At 55.6% G+C, this 23,603-nt stretch overlaps 1 protein-coding gene across 18 annotated transcripts in view; it reads left to right on the top strand.

Annotated features, from left to right (window-relative positions):
- DTNB (dystrobrevin beta) overlaps positions 1–23,603 on the top strand; it is a 141,939-nt gene that overhangs the window by 10,007 nt on the left and 108,329 nt on the right. For 14 of the 18 annotated variants that reach the window (XR_014953507.1, XM_085574247.1, XM_085574242.1 and 11 more), the window contains 7 exons: positions 4,741–4,808; positions 6,592–6,672; positions 9,127–9,340; positions 11,267–11,352; positions 16,369–16,523; positions 18,641–18,746; positions 23,190–23,356. Coding sequence is in view for 17 of the 18 variants with exons in the window: in XM_085574245.1 (XP_085430371.1) it covers positions 4,741–4,808; positions 6,592–6,672; positions 9,127–9,340; positions 11,267–11,352; positions 16,369–16,523; positions 18,641–18,746; positions 23,190–23,356 (877 nt within the window). In the remaining variant the exon portion in view is untranslated. Of the gene's footprint in view, positions 1–4,740; positions 4,809–6,591; positions 6,800–9,126; positions 9,341–11,266; positions 11,353–16,368; positions 16,524–18,640; positions 18,747–23,189; positions 23,357–23,603 lie in introns of all 18 variants that reach the window. The other 4 variants (XM_085574250.1, XM_085574249.1, XM_085574246.1 and 1 more) reach the window with 2 other exon arrangements.

The following is a 23,603-nucleotide window of genomic DNA, read 5'->3' as shown; positions in this document are numbered from 1 at the left end:
ACAGCCGGGACACAGCCAGGGCACAGCCAGGGTACAGCCAGGGCACAGCCGGGGCACAGCCAGGGCACAGCCGGGACACAGCCGGGACACAGCCAGGGTACAGCCGGGACACAGCCAGGGTACAGCTGGGACACAGCCGGGACACAGCCGGGACACAGCCGGGGCACAGCCAGGGCACAGCCAGGGTACAGCCGGGGCACAGCCAGGGCACAGCCAGGGCACAGCCGGGGTACAGCCGGGGCACAGCCAGGGCACAGCCAGGACACAGCCAGGGCACAGCCGGGGTACAGCTGGGACACAGCCAGGGCACAGCCAGGGTACAGCTGGGACACAGCCGGGACACAGCCAGGGTACAGCCAGGACACAGCCGGGGTACAGCCAGGGCACAGCCAGGGTACAGCCGGGGCACAGCCGGGACACAGCCAGGGCACAGCCAGGGTACAGCTGGGACACAGCCGGGGTACAGCCGGGACACAGCCGGGACACAGCCGGGACACAGTCAGGGTACAGCCGGGACACAGCCAGGGCACAGCCAGGGTACAGCCAGGGTACAGCCAGGGTACTTCCAGGGGGCACAGCCAGGGCACAGCCGGGGGGCACAGCCAGGGCACAGCCAGGGTACAGCCAGGGGGCACAGCCGGGGCACAGCCGGGGCACAGCCGGGGCACAGCCGGGGCACAGCCAGGGCACCCAGGAGCTCCCTGCAGCCAGGGGAGTGCCAGTCTCACCCCCTGTGCTGGGACAGAGCTCTGACAGGCACAGCCTTGGCACAGAGCTGGGGCTCTGCTTGTTTGGGGAGAGAAGAAAGGTGACAAACAATGGACACAACAAAAATGTGAGTTCATTAAAGATATTTCAGATGGTGGCTGAGTGTAGGATTTCCCACAGTAATTGGTGTGGAATTTATAAATTGGCTTTGCTGTTAACTGTGCCAGAGGCTGCTCCTGAGGCCACCCAAGTGTTGTACCTGTTGAAAGGGGGGAAGGTGAAAGGCTGAAGGGAAATGATAAAGGTTGGAAGTTTACATCAGACACGCTCGGCTGCAGTTTTCTAAGGTACTGCATCACTTTCTGCTTCTAGTTGAACATTGCTTTTCAATAGGGATTTCCAATAACTGGACTTCTATCCCTGGCAGTGCCCAAGGCCAGGTTGGATGCTGGGAGCACTGGGACAGTGGAGGTGTCTCTGCCATGGCAGGGGTGGCACTGGGTGGGCTCTGAGGTCCCTCCAACCCATCCTGGGATTCTGTATGGGAGTGGGTTCCCCTCCGTGTGCCCGTGGAATGGGAGCAGCCACCTCAGCAATTCCTGGCTGCCACATCATTCCAGCCCACGTTGTGTTTCCTGGCACTTTGCTCATGGATTTTGCTGCAATTTTTAAAAAAGCAAGGAACCAGCAAACAAACAAACAAAAACCACCCAAAAAGTCCCCACCAAAACCCAAACCCAGCCTCCCCACCCCCTTCAAAGAACCCAACCTAACAAACCAAACCAGCTCAGGCCAAGCTGCTCTTTCCCTTCCCTGCTTTGGGAGCTGAGCACTGTAATTTGCATCCCAAACATAATTGCAGTTCTTGTGGGTTTGGTTCATTCCTGTGTTGAACTTGAGATAGACTCCCCATCTTCTTTCTTACTCATCCCCGAGGGATCCTTCTGTGCCTGATGGTTCAGGGATTAGAAACAGGTTTGTCAATTATTCTCATTTCCACCACTTTTCCAGATATCTGGCAGGAATATGGGAGTTGGGCTCTGCTCCCAGGGAACAGGGACAGGACAAGGGGAAATGGCCCCAGGCTGGGCCAGGGCAGGCTCAGGGTGGATGTTGGGAACAATTCCCACCTGGAAATAGCTGTCCTGCCCTGGCAGGGAACTGGGAACAATTCCCACCTGGAAAGGGCTGTCCTGCCCTGGCACAGCTGCCCAGGCAGGGGCAGACTCTCCATCCCTGGAGGGGTTCCAAGGCCCTGTGGATGTGGCACCTGGGGACAGGGGGCACTGGTGGCCTGGGCAGTGCTGGGGATGGTTGGGCTCGATGGGCTCCGAGGGCTTTTCCAACCTGAACAATTCTGTTTCCATCCCTGGATTCTCTCTCCACTCTGCTCAGAACATGTGCCCTGCCCAGACAGAGCCTCCCCGAGGTGTTTTCCCCTCTCAGGAGCAGCAGGAGAGAAGCAGCAGGGTCAGCTCCTGAGTGCAAACAGCCTTGGATGGGTTTGGTGAGCAGCTCCAGGGCTGAGCTGTTCCCCCAGGGAAAAGCACAAATCTTCTTTTCCTTTTGAGCCAGGCAGGAGCCTGGAGGAGAGGCTGAGGCTGCTTGGTGAGTCCTGGGAGGAGGAGCTGGGAAGGGAACGGAGCCCCAGGAGGGGCTGGGGGAGCTGGGAAGGGGCTGGAGAGTTCCTGAGGAGCTGGGAAGGGGCTGGAGAGTTCCTGAGGAGCTGGGAAGGGGCTGGAGAGTTCCTGAGGGAGCTGGGAAGGGGCTGGAGAGTTCCTGAGGGAGCTGGGAAGGGGCTGGAGAGTTCCTGAGGGAGCTGGGAGGGGAATGGAGAGTTCCTGAGGAGCTGGGAAGGGAATGGAGAGTTCCTGAGGAGCTGGGAAGGGGCTCAGCCTGGAGCAAAGGAGGCTCAGGGGGACCTTGTGGCTCTCACAGCTCCTGCCAGGAGGGGACAGCCAGGGGGGGTCGGGCTCTGCTCCAGGGAACAGGGACAGGACAAGGGGAAATGGGCTCAGGCTGGGCCAGGGCAGGCTCAGGGTGGGCAGCAGCAGGAATTTCTGCCTGGAAAGGGAGCTCAGGCCTTGGCACTGCCCAGGGAGGGTTGGAGTGCCCGTCCCTGGAGGTGTCCAGGGAATTCCTGGATGTGGCACTCAGGGCTCTGGGCTGGGGACAAGGTGGGGATTGGGCACAGCCTGGACTGGATGGGCTGGGAGGGATTTTCCTGCTGAGGGGCTCTGGGATCGTGGAGAGAGCTGATCCCTCGTTCAAGTCTCATTTCAGGGGTGGCTTGAAAGAGCTCAGTCCCTCCTTTTCCTTGCAGAGGGCACAGAGGGTGACACTCCTGTCCCCTGAATGGATTTGTGTCTATCTTGGTCACTCTGTCCCCCTCTGCCAGGAATTGTGTGTGTGTGTGTGGCAGCGTTGGCTGCTGTGTCCAGGCACTGGCAACGACCTCTGGGGCTCCCATCCTGGCATGGGATGGGAGCTCTGCTCTGTGCCAGGCTGAGCAGGGCAGCTGGGGCTGCCCCTGCATCCCTGGCAGTGCCCAAGGCCAGGCTGGACAGGACTTGGAGCAGCCTGGGACAGGGAAAAGTGTCCCTGCCATGGCAGGGGTGGCACTGGGTGGGCTCTGAGGTCCCTCCCCACCCAAACCATCCTGGGATTCCCCGAGTGAGGAACCTCTGGGCAAGGAGGTGGAAGTCTTGGTACTGTCAGGTGCTTTGTGGAGAATAAGATGGGATTGGAAGCTCATGTGCCCAAAACACTCAACTTCTGCAAGTCATAAAAAATGCCACTGAGGCTTCTTCCTGTAAAAAAAAAAATGCAGTAAGGACACAGCAGCCCTTGGTTGTGAGTCTGTGGCTTTCCAAAGCATGGCAATGTTTTCAGAGCAGAGCCCACGTGCTTGTTCTCCTTCCTGAGGAGGAAGAAGGCTGGGGTGGGCTCTGAGCTCTGGGGTTCCCCCAGGCCCTCAGGCAGTGCCAAGCTGTGCCCAGGGACTGCTCCTCAGGGAGCTGTGCCAGTGCCAAGGCACGACTGCTGCTCCTGCTGCCATCCCAGGCTGCTGCAGGCTGGGCTGAGCCAGCTGCCTCCTGTGGTCTGCACGCAGCTGTAGGAGCATTGGTTGGGATTATTGTATTTTGTTGGGGTTAGACACACAAAACCTGTATTTAATGGTTTTTAAGTTGGTGAATTTGGTAACCAAGGAACAATGTCATAATTAGTTGAATTATAAATTAAATTTCACACTGATGCTGATTTAACTTTCCTTTTTTTTTTTTTTTTTTTGCTGCAGTGGAGAAATTTGGCATCTTTTGGGACTGTGTAGTGAAATAAACCCTGAGAGCTGCTGAATTGTCCCTGTGCCCCCTTACCTGGGGGTACAAGCTGCTCCCTGCTCCTGTCACTCTTTTAATCTGTTTTCCCAGGAAAGGGAGCCCTCTGTCACCAAACTGGTTTTATTTCCAACTTAATTAGTTTGAAGTTCTTTACTTCCCTGACAAATCCCATGGGACCTCAAGTGTTGGGGCTCAAAGTGAAATCAATTTTAACAAGTTTTGTTTAAAGCCAGCATTCTCCCAAACCAAACATCCCCACCAATCCTTTTCCAAGCTAAAGGATTCTGTGATCCTGCAGGGAAGAAGTGTCACTAAGCTCTGTCAGCCAGGAAAGGGAACGGGCTGAGCTTGCTCCTGCTGAGCCCCGGAGCCTCTGGCTGCAGCATCTCCCTTTTCTGGCTCAGAACACAGAGCAATTCTTTATGGGCTATTCCTGTACGTATCAGTGCAGCTCTGGGCTTTGCAAAGCGAAGCAATTCAAGTGTTGAATTCATGTTTCCTGTGCCCTGCCCTGCCTTGGGAGGTGTTAACAAGCCTGAGGTGTGAGTGTGGAATGGGATGAGGGTGAGAGGTGTCTGTGTCCTGGAGTCCCCAGTCCCCAAAGAGAATCAGACTGTTCCCACTGAGGGACAGCGAGCTGCTCTTGTAACAGGATCCTAACACAAACAGTGCTTGCCATTTTTGTCTCCAGGATGATTGAGGAGAGTGGGAAGAGGAGGAGGACCATGGCAGAGAAGAGGCAGCTGTTCATGGAAATGAGTAAGTAGGAAATCTGAAGACATTGCTTCTTCTCGGAGAGCTTCCCTGGGACAGCTGCAGCAGATCATCCCCCTCCTGTCCCCCAGCCCCACGCAGGGAAGATCATCCTGCTGTTCCTGGGGGCTGCTCAGGAGGAGAGTGCCCAAGGGGAGTCACAGCTGCCTGGGAAGGTCGTTTCTGCCTGGGTTTTGGGAAGCTCCTTCCTTAGGGAATGTTCACATCTCTCACCTATGCCAGTGCCTGAGGTTTGTGGAGAACTATTTCAGTGAGTAGTGATAGCAGTCAGAGAACCTTTGGCCTTAAAAAGAGATTTTAAAATGGCCCTGCAGTGCTGGTGTGACTCGGGGCATGGTTTGGGGGCAGGATCCTCCTCTGGAAGAATAAGAATTGGTGTTTGCATGACATCACATTATCCTGCTGTCCTGCAGGAGTCAGGGCTGAAGGGAATTCCTGGGTTAGGCCAGCATGCCCTTAATTCCAGTTACAGACTGAGGGAGCTCTGACCTAAAACTATGTATTTATCCTGGTTTGTTCCCAGAGTAGCATTGTTATGGACTCGTGGAGTGGTCTGGGTGGGAAAGGGCCTTAAATCCCACCCAGTGCCATCCCTGCCATGGCAGGGACACCTCCACTGTCCCAGGGTGTCCCAGTGTCCAGCCTGGCCTTGGGCACTGCCAGGGATCCAGGGTGGGCACCCAGTGCCAGGGCCTGCCCACCCTGCCAGGGAGCAATTCCCAATTTCCAGTCTCCCACCCAGCCCTGCCCTCTGGCACTGGGAGCCATTCCCTGGCTCCTGTCCCTCCATCCTTGTCCCCAGTCCCTCTGCAGCTCTCCTGGAGCCCCTCCAGGCCCTGCCAGGGGCTCTGAGCTCTCCCTGGATCCTTCTTTCCGGGCTGAACAATCCCAATTCTCCCAGCCTTCCTTACAGCAGAGCTGCTCCATCCCTCTGATCACCTTGGTGCCCCCTCTGGGTTCTCTGCAGCAGCTCCAGGTCCTTGTGCTGCTGGAATCCCCAGGGCTGGGGCAGCTCTGCAGGTGGGCTCACCTGGGCACGGGGCAGAACCCCGGTGCGTGCCGTGGTGGGCATGTGTGTGAGGTGGCACTGGAGCCTTTTCCCCAGTCCTGCTCTCAGCAGGTGCAGTGCCAGGCTCAGCTGTGAGACCCCAGCAGGGTGCAAGCCCTCGTTCCCCTGGCCCAGCAGCCCCAGGAGAGCTCTGGGATGTGTCCCGTTGTGTTTTCAAGTTCTTCTTACCTAAGCATTCTGGCTCTGACCTGCTGAGCTCTGTCCAGAAAGGAGGCCGGGGCATCCTGTGTGCCCTCTGGGCAGAGTTTGCTTTTGATATCAAAAGTTACATACAGACTGTTTATAACAATGCACCAGTACCTGACTCCTGTGTTGGACAGTGTGTCCCTGTCCTAAAGCAACAGAAAAGTGTCACCACCACACCAAGACAGGGAGGGCAAGAAGAAGGGAAAGAAAGCCAGGACTCACCCAAATTCCTCCATCTTGTACCCCCTTGAACCCCAGTCTAAAAATCCCAAATTTCTACTTTTCCACCCTGTGTTAATCCAACTCCCACACCACTCAAACCCTTATGGCTTGTAATTCCTCATACAAAACTGACAGTTTTCCACGGGCTAAAATCAAAGCCACGGGGGTTTCTGACTTCATGCCAAGGTCCCTGAGCCCCCTGTGGGTCTGGGGCAGCCAGAGGGGGTGCTGGGCTCGGGCAGTGCTGTGGCTGCTGCAGGGAAGCTCAGCCCCAGCTGTGCTTTGTTGCAGGAGCCCAGAACTTCGACGTGATCCGGCTGTCCACGTACAGAACCGCCTGCAAGCTGCGCTTCGTGCAGAAGAGGTGCAACCGTGAGTGCTGCCAGCCTCCTCCTCCCCCTGCTGCATGGCTGCTGCATGGCTGCTGCACAGCTGCACCCTTGGAGGGCAGGGTCAGGCCCTGCCAGCTGTGTTTAACAGAGATCTGATCTAGAATTGAGTAAGGAATGAAAGAGGCAGCGAGCCTTGCCCCATACTCTGTAATGTCTTCACTTTTGTTCCGCAGCGCTCAGAAAATGTGAAGTCCTGGGGTGTTTTGTGGTGTTTCGTCCCTCAGAGCTGGGTGTCGATGGTCTCGAGCTCTGTCAGGGGCTGTTTGCTCACGGGGAAGCCCAGGACAGCCCCAGTGAGCACAGGGACAGTCCCTGTCCCTGTGGGGACACGTGGGACATCAGTGACCATGGAGAGCTCTGGGCAGTGCAGGTTCTCCCTTCTCTGCTGCGGGCTCTGACCTTGGATGGCTCCCAGGTGAATGCCAGGTGAATGCCAGGTGAATGCCAGGTGAATGCCAGGTGAGCAGGATGCACTTCGTGCCCTGGCCCTGCTGAGCTGGACACAGCAAAGAGCCGAGCAGGAAAATGTGTGGGAGGAGATCCCTAATTCCTGGGCACAGGAACTGCAGGGGGCTGAGCAGGAGGAGGAGGCCAGGAGAAGGGCTGAGGAGGAGGAGGAGGAGAAGGGCTGAGGAGGAGGAGGAGAAGGGCTGAGGAGGAGGAGGAGGCCAGGAGAAGGGCTGAGGAGGAAGAGAAGGGCTGAGGAAGAGGCAAGAAGGTCTGAGGAGGAGGAGGCCATTAGAAGGACTGAGGAGGAGGAGGAGGCCATTAGAAGGACTGAGGAGGAGGAGGAGGCCATTAGAAGGACTGAGGAGGAGGAGGAGGCCAGGAGAAGGGCTGAGGAGGAGGAGGAGGCCATTAGAAGGACTGAGGAGGAGGAGGAGGCCATTAGAAGGACTGAGGAGGAGGAGGAGGCCAGGAGAAGGACTGAGGAGGAGGAGGAGGAGGCCAGGAGAAGGGCTGAGGAGCAGGAGGCCAGCAGGACACGTGTCCCTGCTGTGTCCCTGGGCTGTGGTGGCCCTGCCCCAGCTCCCTGTGCTGGTGGCTGCCTCAGCCCTGGACACGGCGTCAGTTCCTGGCTGTGCTTGCAGGGTCAGGGTTTAAACTCTGGTTTCCAGCACAGGGCACGAGGCAGTGCCAGCTGCAGAGCTCTGCCCAGGGCACTGGGATGGGGCCTGCAGCTCTGGGCTCTCCCTGCTCACAGGCTGCTCCAGGGGGTGGGAGAGCCTGGCCTTGGTCCTTGTGGGGGTTTTTGGGGGAAATACAAAAGCAGGTCAGTGGGAGGAAGGCATGAGCTCACGCTGAGTGCAGCCCCTTCTGTGGGGCACCCAGCAGTGAGTGTTGTTACACTTAGACATGAAACAACTCACAGGAGCAGGCTAGATGTAAAAGGAAAAGAAAAAAAAACTCAAAAAAGCAAACTTTATTTTCTGACTCCACTATATGTACAATAGCAAAAGTGACAGTGGACGGGAGGGTCAAACCAACAATCCATCAGTTCTCTCCTCCCACAAAGAAGAATGCAAAACAATCATTGTTTATATGAACAGTGTGAGAAAATTCAGTAGAAATATGTAAGCAGCAAAAGACATAAGAAACGTTTAGAAGAGCTTTAAAACTCTCAAAAGAGCAGAACAACAAATGTCACGTGTCCCAGCTCTGGGTGCTCAGCTTGGGTGGCTGCTGATCCTTAGATGTCTTCTCCACTCTCCTGCAAACCTCAGAGCTTGGAAGCATTTCAGGATATTGTTTCATGTGGTTCTGCAGATCGCTTGCTGTGGTTTGGAAAAGGTTTTCTGCACATCGTTAACAGCCCTTGGATACAGCAGGGAAATCTGGGGGAACCCTTTGGAGCCCCAGACCTGTGTTTGTAAAACATTATGCTCTGGGTTTGGGAACTGGATCAACTGGAAACTGTCAGAGTTCAACTGGAACATCAGGTTCCTCCTTCAGCACTCTACGAGTCAGCATGAGGGTGTTTAAAATTACTGTCAATGCTTTGTAGTGGATTTAGAGCATCATCAGATCCCAGAGTGGTTTGGGTTTGGGGAGGGCCCTTAAAGCCCACCCAGTGCTAGCCCTGCCATGGCAGGGACACCTCCCACTGCCCCAGGGTGCTCCAAGTTCTGCCCAGCCTGGCCCTGGGCACTGCCAGGGCCTGCCCACCCTGCCAGGGGGGAACTGTGGCTGCTGGCTGACACCCTGCATGCTCACGGGGAGGGCTGTGCTCCTGCAGGAGCTGTTTCTGCCAGACCCAGGTGTTGAAGGGAGCAGTGGAAGCCACACCTGGGCACTGCCGTGTCCCTGGAAGAGCTCAGCCTCTCACTTTGTGCACGGTGGCTGCTCCTGCCAAAGGAGAGCCAGCTGTGTTCACAGGCAGTGCCATCTCTGGCCTCGCAGAGCAGAAGTGAATGGTTTTCCCTCTGTTTTTCAGTTCACCTTGTTGATATCTGGAACATGATTGAAGCCTTCCGAGACAATGGCCTTAACACTTTGGATCACAGCACGGAGATCAACGTGTCCCGGCTCGAAACCATCATTTCATCCATCTACTACCAGCTGAACAAGCGCCTGCCCTCCACCCACCAGATCAGCGTGGAGCAGTCCATCAGCCTGCTGCTCAACTTCGTGCTGGCAGCCTATGACAGGCCAGTACTGCCCCTGGGTGCTGCCTGGGCACGGGGAGTGTGCCCAGGGCTGCCCTCTGAGGGGCTGTGCCACTGCTGGGAGCCCTGTGCTCAGCTGGGGCTGGGCTCACACCCTGCTGGGGCCTCCCAGGGGCTTAGCAGTGCTCCAAAAGTGAATGTGTTTTGTTGAATCTTGCTCAAAAAGACCCTTTTTAAACTCAGTCTTGTCAGTTTGCAGCCCCCTCATGCTGTGACCCGTTAAAGCTGATTCTCATTTCTTGCTCAGGGTTCCGCCCAGGCACCTGCTCGTGCCCAGTTTTATGCGTTTGCCTCACAGCCTCTGGCTGCAGGGTTTGCTCTGCTGACCCTGAGTAGCTCTGCCCCTCTGTGTTCTCTTAGCAGGTCCTTCACTGTGGTTGGCATTTCTTACTCTTGGTCTTGCCTTTCTCCAAATCAGCTTTTTATTCAGTGGGATCTGGCTTTTGCTTCTGCCCCACTGAGGGGATTTAGCCAGGGCAGTGCCCAGAACTGAGCGTGCCAAACAATTGTTCTGTTTGTGATGCCCAAACTTTGATCCTCTCCTGCTGGGACAACTCCTTGCTGCCACCAAACAGAAGCTGGAGTGTCCCTCAGAGAGTCCAGACTCGAGCACAGTCCCTGCCTCACTGGGGACAAATAAAACCAGCACGAAGCTCAGAGCAGCTCCTGTGCCAGCAGAACCCAGGGGAGTTTCTGTTCAGTTAGGACAAGTTGTAGGGCTTGGCTGAGGGTTTGGTTACTGTCAGCTCACACTCAAATTACAGCGTTTAAACCCAGGAATGGCCACCTTTGCCTCAGAAGATGGAGCCTTTCGTTAGAAGTAGGATTTTGTTCCCCACTTTCCCCCAGCCCTGTGAGCTCTGCCTTGTCTGGACTCCCAGCAGCAGCAGCAGCAGCTGGATCCTGGCACAGAGAGCAGCAGCTGGATGCCAGCCAGGGGCATCACAGCTGGATGCCAGCCCGGGGCATCACAGCTGGATGCCAGCCCGGGGCAGCACAGCTGGATGCCAGCTGGGGCAGCAGCTGCTCTGTGCCTCGCTGTGCCTGGGCAGGGCTGAAGCAGAGCAGGGCTGAGGCTCCCTCTCCAGGAGCTCAGCAGCAGGGCAGGCAGGCCTTGTGTAAAAATGTATAAAAATATATAAAGATGTCTAAAAATTACCATCCCCGTGCTGCTGGAGTGCTCAGAGTCACAGGGCTCTCACCGAGCGTGCTGGTGGCACCATCAGAACCTTCAGCATTCCCCTTGGCAGGTACAATCCCAGAATCCTGGAGTGGTTTGGGTGGGAAGGGACTGTGCCAGTTATCCAGTGCCACCCCTGCCATGGCAGGGACACCTCCCACTGTCCCAATGTCCAGCCTGGCCTTGGGCACTGCCAGGGATCCAGGGGCAGCCATAGCTGCTCTGGGAATTCCATCCCAGCCCCTGCCCACCCTCACAGGGAACAATTCCCAATTCCCAATCTCCCACCCAGCCCTGCCCTCTGGCACTGGGAGCCATTCCCTGTGCCCCTGGATCCCTGGCAGTGTCCAAGGCCAGGTTGGACACTGGGACACCCTGGGACAGTGGGAGGTGTCCCTGCCATGGCAGGGGTGGCACTGGTGGCTCTGAGGTCCCTTCCCACCCAACCATTCAGGGTCCTGCTCCTCCAGGCCCTTGTCCAAGCCCCTCTCAGCTCTCTCAGAGACTCCCTTCAGGGGAGTTCTGCTTTTCCAGCTCTGCCCACACTCACCCTGTGCTTTCCCCATCTCTGTATTTTCCGTGCCAGGCTAAATTCCCTGGCCAGCAGATTGAGTGAAGGTTATTTGAGGTGCTGGTAGGTGCTGGGGTGGTGGTTGCTGTTATTCCAGTGTTTCTGGGCTGGCTGTGTTTCCATTGCTGTGCACTTCTCACGCTGCCTCTCCCTGCAGCGAGGGCCACGGGAAGCTGACGGTGTTCTCAGTGAAAGCCATGCTGGCCACCATGTGTGGGGGCAAGATCCTGGACAAGCTCAGATGTGAGTACCCCTGAGGAGTCCCAGCCTTTATGGACTCTTTCCTTTCCTGTGTTTCCTGTACTGGGTTCTGGGGGGGTTTTGTTTTGCTGATTCCGTGATCTTTGCGCTGAGCTGGAGCTGTGCTGTAAATCCCCAAATTCCAGAGTCATTGAGGTGGGACAATCCCTCCCAGCCCATCCCAGGCTGTGCCCAGTCCCCACCTTGTCCCCAGAGCACTGGGTGCCACATCCAGGCCTTCCTGGGATGTTTGTTCCATGTTCTAGCTCCTGGTTATCCCGAGCCCAGCACTGAGGAGGCTTCCCAAGCCCATTCCTTTAATCTAAGCTCTTGGGCACTTCTTTAAATGGAGAACTTGAGGGCTGATTTTCCAGGGAATGTCCCAGGTGTCACCATTTCCCTGCCTTGAGGATGTTGGAGGCTCCTGTGAATCTCCTGCTTCCCCTGAGGCTGTGTGCACCTTCTCACTGTGTCATTCCAGCTGCTGAGGTGGAATCCCAGGATGGTTTGGGTTGGAAGGGACCTGGGACAGACACCTCCCGTGTCCCAGGGTGCTCCCAGCCCTGTCCCTTGCCCTGAGCCCTGCTGACCCACAGCCCAAAGCCCAAATCCTGCTGGACGAGCACGTGGAGCAGGATTCCTCCAGCTGGAGGGAAAACTGGTGGTGAAAGAGTTGTGGAAAATCCTGAGCAAGATGGGAACTGCAAAGAGCTGCTCCTTCCCCTTCAGGACAGGAACCCCGGGGCTCCTGCAGGAGCCCTGCAGTGAGCAGCTCTGCTTTAAGCTCCCAGAGATGTGGTGGGTGTCAAACCCCCTCAGCCCTGGCTGCTCCTGGAGCCCCTTGCACTGCAGGCAGATCCAGCAGAGCTCCCAGGCAGGGAATGTGCCTGCCCAGCCATCTCCTCGGGGGGGACAGGCTTCTGAGGTCCCTGCCTCAGCTGCTCCCCGGGGCTGCGTTTCTTCTGAGCATCATGATTGTGCTGCTTTGCTTTCCCCTCTCTTTCCTGTTGGTTTTCCCAGCTTTTACAGAGACAGGGTAACTGAGAGGCGTTTTAAAAAGGTTTTATTCTGTTATCAGCCTTGGTGAACAGTGAGAAACAGGAGATGTAGAACTCAGTGCAATTCCATCAGAAGCCAGCCTATTTCTTGGTTACAATACCTGAGAAATGTTTGCAGCTTTTGCTACACAATGCTGCTGCTACTTCTAACACTAATCACCTCTATTTTTTCTCCACATTGTCTTGCTGCGATGTATTTTTCATAGTTCTAATTCCATAAAATCTCTTGTTTTATTCCTTACAAATCCATTTCCCACACGTCTCCCTGATTACTGACCCACCTCAGCCCCAAAATCTCCTTGTCCAGAAGGGTCCCAGCCCAGCCTCCCTCCCCTGAGCAGGCTGGAGCTCTCTGCAATCCTGGGAATTGTTTTGAAAGTTCTCATCGTGGTCCCTGTGAATGATGGGGGCAGGACGGTGTCCTGGGGGTGTCCCTGTGGCACAGAGGGACTGGGGGAGCTTCAGTGGGGCCCTTCCCTGGCTCTGGAATTTCCTGGGACATGCTCTCCTTGCAGAGCAGCTCCTTGTGGGTCTGTGCAGGGCAGGGATCCCAGGATCTGTGAGGCTGGAAAATCCTTCCCAGCCCACCCAGTGCCCACCTTGTCCCCAGAGCACCGAGTGCCACATCCAGCCCTTCCTGGGGCACCTCCAGGGATGGGCACTCCAGAGCTGCAAGGTCTGAGCCTTTCCATGGGGAAATTCCTCCTGCTGTCCATCCTGAGCCTGTTCCCTCTCATCCTGTCACCCTTTGAAAGGACATCATGCCATCCTGCTTTTTATCATTTCCAATTTCACTGCCAGTTCCCCATGTGGAAGTTTCCCACTTTGAGAAGAAACTCAATTTTTTCACTGCAAGGCAGACGTTGGTGGGGTTTGGAGGGGTTTTTAATTTCCCCTTGGCACAGCCTGGGCTGTCCTCTCTCATTTTCAGATTTCCATACCTTGAATTTTTACTCTCTTCAGGATCACTTGACTCCTGCTGCCTGCTCAGCTCAGATGAATGTCCTGAGCACAGCCAGGAGGTTTCAGCCCATTTCAAACACAATTGTGACATGTCCTACCCATCCCACCCTGCCAGGTTCTCTGCAGACCTTCAGCTCCTGTGCAGCAGCCACTTCTGCAGGGATTCTGCTCCAGAATGGACATGGATTCTGGAATTTTGGCTCTCTAGTTTTAGTTGTTCCCATTGTTTTCATTTCATGTAGGTTTTCATCTGACTTTTTTCCACATTCAGTTTCTAGGCTAAGCTAATTTTTCTGGCTGGCTTATTTTTCTAAAACACACAAATCCACCATTTAAAATATTTTTTTCTTTCCCCCCCCCATTCCTCCTAATATGTTTTATTTTATAACATTATTCAAGAGACCTTCAGTTCAAGCTGCTCTGTTCAGTCAGTGATACAAATTCCAGGCAGCTTTATCCCTCTTGACTAAGGCACTGCAGGCTTCTTCCTGAGCTCATTCTTTCAGGAAATTTGGATTATTTCTCCAGTTTACTGGAAATGTGGCCTTTTTTCTTCTGAAGCTGGTTTTGATCACTGAAATGAAAGTTATTTTCTGCCAGCATGAGCTTTTTGATGTTTATTTACTGATGGTGCCTGAAATAACAGCACAGAGGGTTCAGTGCCACTGAAGAGATCTGGGATCTGTCACATCCTGGGCAATTCTAGGCCGTGTTTGCACGAGTGAAGGCTCCCTTTGCAGAGTGCCAGGCTCTGGGCGTGCAGCAGGGCCCAGCTGGCTGAGGGATCTCCAAGGAGATCCTGGATCCAGGCTGGTTCTGTCTGCTGGGATGTGGTTCTGTTTGCTGGGACGTGGTTCTGTTTGCTGGGATGTGGTTCTCCTCTCCTGCTCTGCATCCTGCCCAGCTGGCTGAGGGATCCCCAGGGAGATCCTGGATCCAGGCTGGTTCTGTTTGCTGGGATGTGGTTCTGTTTGCTGGGATGTGGTTCTGTTTGCTGGGACGTGGTTCTGTTTGCTGGGATGTGGTTCTCCTCTCCTGCTCTGCATCCTGCCCAGCTGGCTGAGGGATCCCCAGGGAGATCCTGGATCCAGGCTGGTTCTGTTTGCTGGGATGTGGTTCTGTTTGCTGGGATGTGGTTCTCCTCTCCTCTCTGCATCCTGCCCAGCTGGCTGAGAGATCCCCAGGGAGATCCTGGATCCAGGCTGGTTCCCTTTGCTGGGACGTGGTTCTCCTCTCCTCTCCTCTCTGCATCCTGCCCAGCTGGCTGAGAGATTTCCAAGGAGATCCTGGATCCAGGCTGGTTCTCTTTGCTGGGACGTGGTTCTCCTCTCCTCTCTGCACCCTGCCCTGGGACCGGCCTTTGCTGGAGTGCAGCTCTGGGCAGGGGATCAGGTTCCCCAGGGACAGGGAGTGGGGCACTGCAGCCCCTCCCTCCTCTCCTTGCATCCTCCCAAACACCAGGGAACGTCTGCTCAGCCCCTTTTGTCCTCACAGAGCTGCTTAGAAACTGTAAACTCCTCTCATCACAAATGTTCTCAGAATCCCAGAATGGTTTGGGCTGGAAGGGATCTTAAATCCCACTCCATAACATCCCACCCCATCCCATCCCATCCAATCCCACCCCATCCCACCCCTGCCATGGCAGGGACACCTCCCACTGTCCCAGGTGCTCCCAGCCCCAGTGTCCAGCCTGGCCTTGGGCACTGCCAGGGATCCAGGGGCAGCCACAGCTGCTCTGCCCACCCTGCCAGGAAACAATTCCCAATTCCCAATATCTCAGATCCAAAATAGGATCTGATTCCCCTTCCCACCTGTGCAGTTCCTGGGGATGAGATCTGTGCTCAGATTCCTCCTGGTGAAGCTGGGGGAGCTGGGAAGGGGCTGGAGAGTTCCTGAGGAGCTGGGAAGGGAATGGAGAGTTCCTGAGGAGCTGGGAAGGGAATGGAGAGTTCCTGGGGGAGCTGGGAAGGGGCTGGAGAGTTCCTGAGGGAGCTGGGAAGGGAATGGAGAGTTCCTGAGGAGCTGGGAAGGGAATGGAGATTTCCTGAGGGAGCTGGGAAGAGAATGGAGAGTTCCTGGGGGAGCTGGGAAGGGGCTGGAGAGTTCCTGGAGGTGTCCAGGGAATTCCTGGAGGTGGCACTCAGAGCTCTGGGCTGGGGACAAGGTGGGGATTGGGCACAGGTTGGGGTTTTCAATCCCAGGGATCCCGGGGTGTTGTGCCCCTGCCATCCCCCCATGCCCTCAGTGTGCGTTTCCCTGGAGCTCTGCCAGCTGTGCCTGTGCCATGTTGGAGCTGTGTTCCATTTTGGAGCCTCTTCTGAGGGGTTTCTGTAGGTCCAGCTTCAAGCTGTGTTCCCGTGGAGTTCTCCTGCTCTGCTCCATCTCTGTCCCAAAGCTCCCACGGCAGGAGCTCTGCCCTGGGGTGGGATGGAGGGAGCAGGGATGGAGCAGTGATAAACTCTGTCCTGGGGCAGTGCTGCTCAGGGAAACTGAGGTGGTTTGGAGCAGGGATGGAGCAGTGATAAATGCTGTCCTGGAGCTGTGCTGCTCAGAGCAGAGCACATCTCAGGGAAACTAAGGTGATTTGGAGCAGGGATGGGGCAGTGATAAATGCTGTCCTGGAGCAGAGCCCATCTCAGGAAACTGAGGTGATTTGGAGCAGGGATGGAGCAGTGATAAACGCTGTCCTGGAGCAGAGCCCATCTCAGGAAACTGAGGTGATTTGGAGCAGGGATGGAGCAGTGATAAACGCTGTCCTGGAGCTGTGCTGCTCAGAGCAGAGCACATCTCAGGGAAACTGAGGTGATTTGGAGCAGGGATGGAGCAGTGATAAACTCTGTCCTGGAGCAGTGCTGCTCAGGGAAACTGAGGTGATTTGGAGCAGGGATGGAGCAGTGATCAGAGCAGAGCCCAGCTCAGGGAAGCCCTCGGGGCATAAGGGACCAGTTCCCGCAGTGATCCCGTATTTACTGGGGGGCTTTATTGTATTTTCTTACAGATATTTTCTCTCAGATCTCAGATTCCAACGGGCTGATGGTTTTCCCCAAGTTTGAGCAGTTCCTGAGGGAGGTGCTGAAGCTGCCCACGGCCGTGTTCGAGGGGCCCTCCTTCGGCTACACGGAGCACTCGGTGCGCACCTGCTTCCCCCAGCAGGTCAGGGCTGGGCTCTGGGCTCTGGGGATTGGGGGTTTGGGGGTTTGGGGATTGGGGGTTTGGGGTTTGGGGATCGGGGATTTGGAGTCTGGGATCAGGTGTTGGGGTCTGGGATTGGGGATTTGGGGTTTGGAGGTCAGGAGTTTGGGGCCTGGGATCGGGGGTTTGGGGTCTGGGATCGGGGGTTTGGGTCTGGGATCGGGGGTTTGGAGTCTGGGATCGGGGATTTGGAGTCTGGGATCAGGTGTTGGGGTCTGGGATCGGGTTTTTGGGGTCTGGGATCGGGGGTTTGGGTCTGGGATCAGGGGTTTGGGGTCTGGGATCGGGGGTTTGGGTCTGGGATCGGGGGTTTGGGGTCTGGGATCGGGGATTTGGAGTCTGGGATCAGGTGTTGGGGTCTGGGATCGGGTTTTTGGGGTCTGGGATCGGGGGTTTGGGTCTGGGATCAGGGGTTTGGGGTCTGGGATCGGGGGTTTGGGGTCTGGGATTGGGGGTTTGGGTCTGGGATTGGGGATTTGGGGGTCTGGGATTGGGGATTTGGGAGTTTGGGATTGGGGATTTGGGGTCTGGGTTTTGGGGATTGGTGGTTTGGGGTCTGGGATTGGGGGTTTGGGGTTTGGAGGTCAGGAGTTTGGGGTCTGGGATTGGGGTTTGGGGTCTGGGAGTGGGGATTTGGGGTTTGGGAGTTCGGGGTCTGGGATCGGGGATTTGGGGTCTGGGATTTGGGGATTGGGATTTGGGGTCTGGGAGTGGGGATTTTTGGGGTCCAGGATGAAGGATTGGGGTCTGGGGTCTGGGATTGGGGATTTAAGGTCTGGGGATTGGGAGTTTTGGGTCTGGGGTTTGGGGTCTGGGATGGGGGATCGGGGATTTGGGGTCTGGTGTCAGGGATTTGGGGTCTGGGGTTCAGGGATAGGGGATTTGGGGTATGAGATTTGGGGATTGGAAATTTGGGGTCTGGGGATTTGGGATCTGGGATTGGGGATTCAGGATCAGGGATCTGTGATTAGGGATTTGGGATATGGGATTTGGGATTCCCAGGGCATTGGGGCAGGGGGTCACTGAGGTCCCCTGTCCAACCCAGGCACTTTGAAACAGTCCAAAATAAGAATTGAGGGATTTTTCTGTCATTTCAGTTGATTCCCTTCCTTGAAGGGCCACCCCTACTCCCCATCAGGCATCAGGAGTGACTCATTTCTTTCCCAAAACCTAAACCACGCCATCTTTACTATTTTCCCTTGATTTTTCAAAGCTTTTTCACTGTGTTAAGACAATTAGTTTCAACAAGTCGTTTCCAGGATCTGTTCCAAATAAACACCTTCTGTGAGCAGTTTATTTTTAAATCCATTGCAGTTGTATTTTAATTGTTCCAATGATTTGTTTCTCGTTTGAGGTAATGTAAATAATATAACTAATCCTTAAATCAACTGTAAACATGAACTTGATTGATCTTAAGCCTAAAATTAAATGTTTAGATGATGATGATGATGCTCCAGAAGAAACATTTCTCCAGCATTTGATGTAAAATTTATAGTGACTCAATATAAGTTAATTAGCAATTAGCATATTTGGCATATGACACCGTAGGAAACAGCCTTTGATTTCAGAATCAGCGAGGCTCCAGATTTACACCTGATATTGGGAATTAGGAATTGTTCCCTGGAGGATGGTGAGGGCCACAGGGTGCCCAGAGCAGCTGGGGCTGCCCCTGGATCCCTGGCAGTGCCCGGGAATCCCTGGATCTGTCCTGCCCCTGGATCCCTGGCAGTGCCCAAGGCCAGGTTGGACACGGGCTTAAAAAGTTTAAACTCCTCTCGCCAAAAATGTTCTCAGAATCCCAGAATGGTTTAGGCTGGGCTCTGAAATGCCACGCAGTGCCATGGCAGGGACACCTCCCACTGTCCCAGTGCTGCCAGCCCCAGTGTCCAGCCTGGCCCGGGCGCTGCCAGGGATGCAGGGCAGTGGCAGGTGTCCCTGCCGTGGCAGGGTGGCACTGGGTGGTGTTTGAGGTCCCTTCCCAGCCCGAGCACTCCCTGGTTCCATGGTGGGGCAGTGCAGGATGCTCCTGGCAGCACGGCCCATGCGTGGCTCTGCAGCTCCCTGTGCTCTCCCTGCAGAAGAAGGTGATGCTCAACATGTTCCTGGACACGCTGATGGCCGACCCTCCTCCCCAGTGCCTTGTGTGGCTGCCCCTCATGCACAGGCTGGCTCACGTTGAAAATGGTAAATGCAGTCTCCTCCTGCTCCGTCCTTGCTCCTGTGAGCAGCAGCTCGGGCCTTCATCAGTCCTGTCCCAGAGCATCCCAGACCTGGCTGGGACACATTCCTGGGAATGTGCATGGGGACTGGCTGGGCGTGAAAGCAGCAGCAGGACAAAGCCTGGGTTTTACTGTTACAGCAGTTAGTGGAAGAAAAGTGACATTATCTGATTGTTCCTGAGGCTGGGGGAGCTGGGAAAGGAGAAAAGGAGGCTCAGGAGGGACCTTGGGGCTCTGCACAGCTCCTGCCAGGAGAGCCCTGGAGGGGCTGGAGCGTGTCCAGGGAAGGGAACGGAGCCCCAGGAGGGGCTGGGGGAGCTGGGAAGGGGCTGGAGAGTTCCTGAGGGAGCTGGGAAGGGGCTGGAGAGTTCCTGAGGGAGCTGGGAAGGGGCTGGAGAGTTCCTGAGGAGCTGGGAAGGGGCTGGAGAGTTCCTGGGGGAGCTGGGAAGGGGCTGGAGAGTTCCTGAGGGAGCTGGGAAGGGGCTGGAGAGTTCCTGAGGAGCTGGGAAGGGGCTGGAGAGTTCCTGAGGGAGCTGGGAAGGGGCTGGAGAGTTCCTGAGGAGCTGGGAAGGGGCTGGAGAGTTCCTGGGGGAGCTGGGAAGGGGCTGGAGAGTTCCTGAGGGAGCTGGGAAGGGGCTGGAGAGTTCCTGAGGAGCTGGGAAGGGGCTGGAGAGTTCCTGAGGGAGCTGGGAAGGGGCTGGAGAGTTCCTGAGGAGCTGGGAAGGGGCTGGAGAGTTCCTGAGGAGCTGGGAAGGGGCTGGAGAGTTCCTGAGGAGCTGGGAAGGGGCTGGAGAGTTCCTGAGGAGCTGGGAAGGGGCTGGAGAGTTCCTGAGGAGCTGGGAAGGGGCTCAGCCTGGAGCAAAGGAGGCTCAGGGGGACCTTGTGGCTCTCACAGCTCCTGCCAGGAGGGGACAGCCAGGAGGGGATTTGGGATCTGTTCCCAGGGAACAGGGACAGGACAAGGGGAAATGGGCTCAGGCTGGGCCAGGGCAGGCTCAGGGTGGGCAGCAGCAGGAATTTCTGCCTGGAAAGGGAGCTCAGGCCTTGGCACTGCCCAGGGAAGGTCGGAGTGCCCATCCCTGGAGGTGTCCAGGGAATTCCTGGATGTGGCACTCAGAGCTCTGGGCTGGGGACAAGGTGGGGATTGGGCACAGCTGGACTGGATGGGCTGGGAGGGATTGTCCAGCCTCAGGGATCCTGGGATTTTTAAATTAATTTTGGTGGTGGCAATTTCCTGGGATCAAGTCCTATGGGGAATCGTGCCCAGGAGGTGAGGAGGTTGATCTGGTTAAAGTGTTGGGTGAACTCCAGGGCAAAGGGGATCCTGGTTTGATCCTGGCATTCCCTGGCAGCAGCCAGGAGCAGGAGGGGACCAGCTTGGCTGCTCCCCTTCCTTTGGGTCTTTCCTATCCAAAGCTAAACTTTGGCCCTTGCAGAAAAATCAAAACAAACAAAATTAATACCACAAAACAAACAAACAAACAAAAACCAAGCAAATAATCACCCAAAACCAAACAAACAAACAAAACCACCAAAACCGCAAACCCAAACAAAAACCTAAAAAAACAAACCCCACAAAAACCTTAACAAACAAACCCCAAGGAAACAACAACAGAAAATAAAAACCACAACAGAAAAAAAAAAACAAAACAGGCAAAAAGCCCAAAGCAAGAAAAAACAAAAAAGCCCTGCAGGTAACCAAAACAACTGCCACCTCTTTTCTTCTCCTCTTGCTGTTCCCTGATCTAATAATCCCTGATCCTGGCTGTTCCAGCCTTCTCCTTATCCATCATTGTGAGGCTGTGCCTGTGCAGGACAGTGAGTGCTGTCCCTGTCCCTGTCCCTGTTCCTGCTGTGCCTCGTGGTCTGTTATCAGAACATTGTTATTGCTCCCCTCATCAGGATATCAGGTTTGGGTTGTTGTTATTGCTCCCCTCATCAGGATGTCAGGTTTGTGTTGTTGTTATTGCTCCCCCCATCAGGATGTCAGGTTTGTGTTGTTGTTATTGCTCCCCCCATCAGGATATCAGGGTTTGGGTTGTTGTTATTGCTCCCCTCATCACGATATCAGGTTTGGGTTGTTGTTATTGCTCCTCTCATCAGGATGTCAGATTTGGGTTGTTGTTATTGCTCCTCTCATCAGGATATCAGGGTTTGGGTTTGGGTTATTGCTCCCCTCATCACAATATCAGGATTTGGGTTGTTGTTATTGCTCCCCTCATCAGGATATCAGGGTTTGGGTTATTGCTCCCCTCATCAGGCTATCAGGGTTTGGGTTGTTGTTATTGCTCCTCTCATCAGGATATCAGGTTTGGGTTGTTTTTATTGCTCCTCTCATCAGGATGTCAGGTTTGGGTTGTTGTTATTGCTCCTCTCATCAGGATGTCAGGGTTTGGGTTATTGCTCCCCTCATCAGGATGTCAGGTTTGGTTTATTATTGCTCCCTTCATCAGGATGTGAGGGTTTGGGTTGTTGTTATTGCTCCGATGTAGAGGATATCAGGGTTTGAATTGTCATTGCTTCTCTCATCAGGATATCAGGGTTTGGGTTCTTGTTATTGCTCCCCTCATCACAATATCAGGGTTTGGGTTGTTGTTATTGCTCCTCTCATCAGGATGTGAGGGTTTGGGTTGTTGTTATTGCTGCCCTCTGGAGGATATCAGGGTTTGAATTGTCATTGCTTCTCTCATCAGGATATCAGGGCTTGGGCTCTGTGCTGCTTCTGTTCCCTTTTATCTGCAGCAATCTGTGCTGCCTGCACAGAGCCAGGGAGGAGAAGAGACAGTTCTGACAAGGTGGGGGAGGATTTCTCATGGAGCCAGGCTGGGAGAGCTGGGGGGGCTCACCTGGAGAGGAGAAGGATCCAGGGAGAGCTGGGGGGGCTCACCTGGAGAGGAGAAGGATCCAGGGAGAGCTGGGGGGGCTCACCTGGAGAGGAGAAGGATCCAGGGAGAGCTGGGGGGGCTCACCTGGAGAGGAGAAGGATCCAGGCAGAGCTCAGAGCCCCTGGCAGGGCCTGGAGGGGCTCCAGGAGAGCTGCAGAGGGACTGGGGACAAGGATGGAGGGACAGGAGCCAGGGAATGGCTCCCAGTGCCAGAGGGCTGGCTGGGTGGGACATTGGGAATTGGGAATTGTTCCTGGCAGGGAGGTGAGGCCCTGGTTCTGTTCTGTCCCTCCCATCTCAGGATGCATTTGCCATGGGGAGGTCTCAGCTCCTTCCCCTCGTGCTCACATTCCTCTTTGGTTTCTCCCAAAGACTTCAGTGTGGCAGGACTGTCCATGCAGGGGTAGAGCAGGGAAGAAGCATTTATTGGTGTTTGTTTTAGCCCAGCCCTGATGGTGCTCTGCAGGTCAGACTGATCTGAGCTCTCTGCGTGGTCACATTCAGAGGGACACCGGGAATTCCTCGTGGAAGCTGTGGAGGTGTAGGAGCTGGGGTGACAGGGGGCTTGGACCAGGAATTGCCCATTCTGAAGAGGTGACCCTGGGCCCCAGGGATCTCCTTAGGCACAATCCAGCCAAATTCTCCAGGTGTGCTGCAGCTTTGTTAGAAGATAATTAGCAATTAGCATATTTGGCATATGACACCGTAGGAAACAGCCTTTGATTTCAGAATCAGCGAGGCTCCAGATTTTTATCTGATATTGGGAATTAGAAATTGTTCCCTGGAGGGGTGGTGAGTGCCACAGGGTGCCCAGAGCAGCTGGGGCTGCCCCTGGATCCCTGGCAGTGCCCGGGAATCCCTGGATCTGTCCTGTCCCTGGATCCCTGGCAGTGCCCGGGAATCCCTGGATCTGTCCTGTCCCTGGATCCCTGGCAGTGCCCAAGATTCCCTGGATCTGTCCTGTCCCTGGATCCCTGGCAGTGCCCACGAATCCCTGGATCTGTCCTGTCCTTGGATCCCTGGCAGTGCCCAAGATTCCCTGGATCTGTCCTGCCCCTGGATCCCTGGCAGTGCCCGGGAGTCCCTGGATCTGTCCTGCCCCTGGATCCCTGGCAGTGCCCGAGAGTCCCTGGATCTGTCCTGCCCCTGGATCCCTGGCAGTGCCCGGGAGTCCCTGGATCTGTCCTGTCCTTGGATCCCTGGCAGTGCCCAAGGCCAGGCTGGACACTGGAGCTGGGAGAGCCTGGCACAGTGGGCAGACCCCAGCTGTGCTCAGCTTTGCTGGGGAATTCTGAGCGTGCCCAGGGAGGAATATTGTGAGAACCTGTCAGCTGGAACTGCTGCCTTACCATCAGCTTCACCTGAGGGTTAATGGAACCAAAACTCCCTGCTGTGCCCTCAAAATCCTGCCCAGGTGCTGAGTACTGGAGGAGCTGGGGGGGCCCTGGTGAAATGGGATGTTCCAGGTTTACCAGAAATCCACTGGAACTTTTCTTTTCCTTGTGCTTGCCCCTGTGTGCCAGTCTTCCACCCCGTGGAGTGCTCGTACTGCCACTGCGAGAGCATGATGGGCTTCCGGTACCGCTGCCAGCAGTGCCACAACTACCAGCTGTGCCAGTCCTGCTTCTGGAGGGGCCACGCCAGCGGCCCCCACAGCAACCAGCACCAGATGAAGGAGCACTCCTCCTGGGTAAGGCCTGCCCCTGGGCAGGGGCACTCCTGGTGGGTCAGGGGCACTGCTGGTGGGTCAGGGCACTCCTCATGGGTCAGGGGCACTGCTGGTGGGTCAGGGGCACTGCTCGTGGGTCAGGGGCACTGCTGGTGGGTCAGGGCACTGCTGGTGGGTCAGGGCACTCCTCATGGGTCAGGGGCACTCCTGGTGGGTCAGGGGCACTGCTGGTGGGTCAGGGCACTCCTCATGGGTCAGGGGCACTGCT

Source organism: Lonchura striata, chromosome 3 (assembly GCF_050655825.1).
Source record: "Lonchura striata isolate lonStrDom1 chromosome 3, ASM5065582v1, whole genome shotgun sequence".
Taxonomy (NCBI): domain Eukaryota; kingdom Metazoa; phylum Chordata; class Aves; order Passeriformes; family Estrildidae; genus Lonchura; species Lonchura striata.
This window is presented reverse-complemented; position numbering and strand designations above follow the sequence as displayed.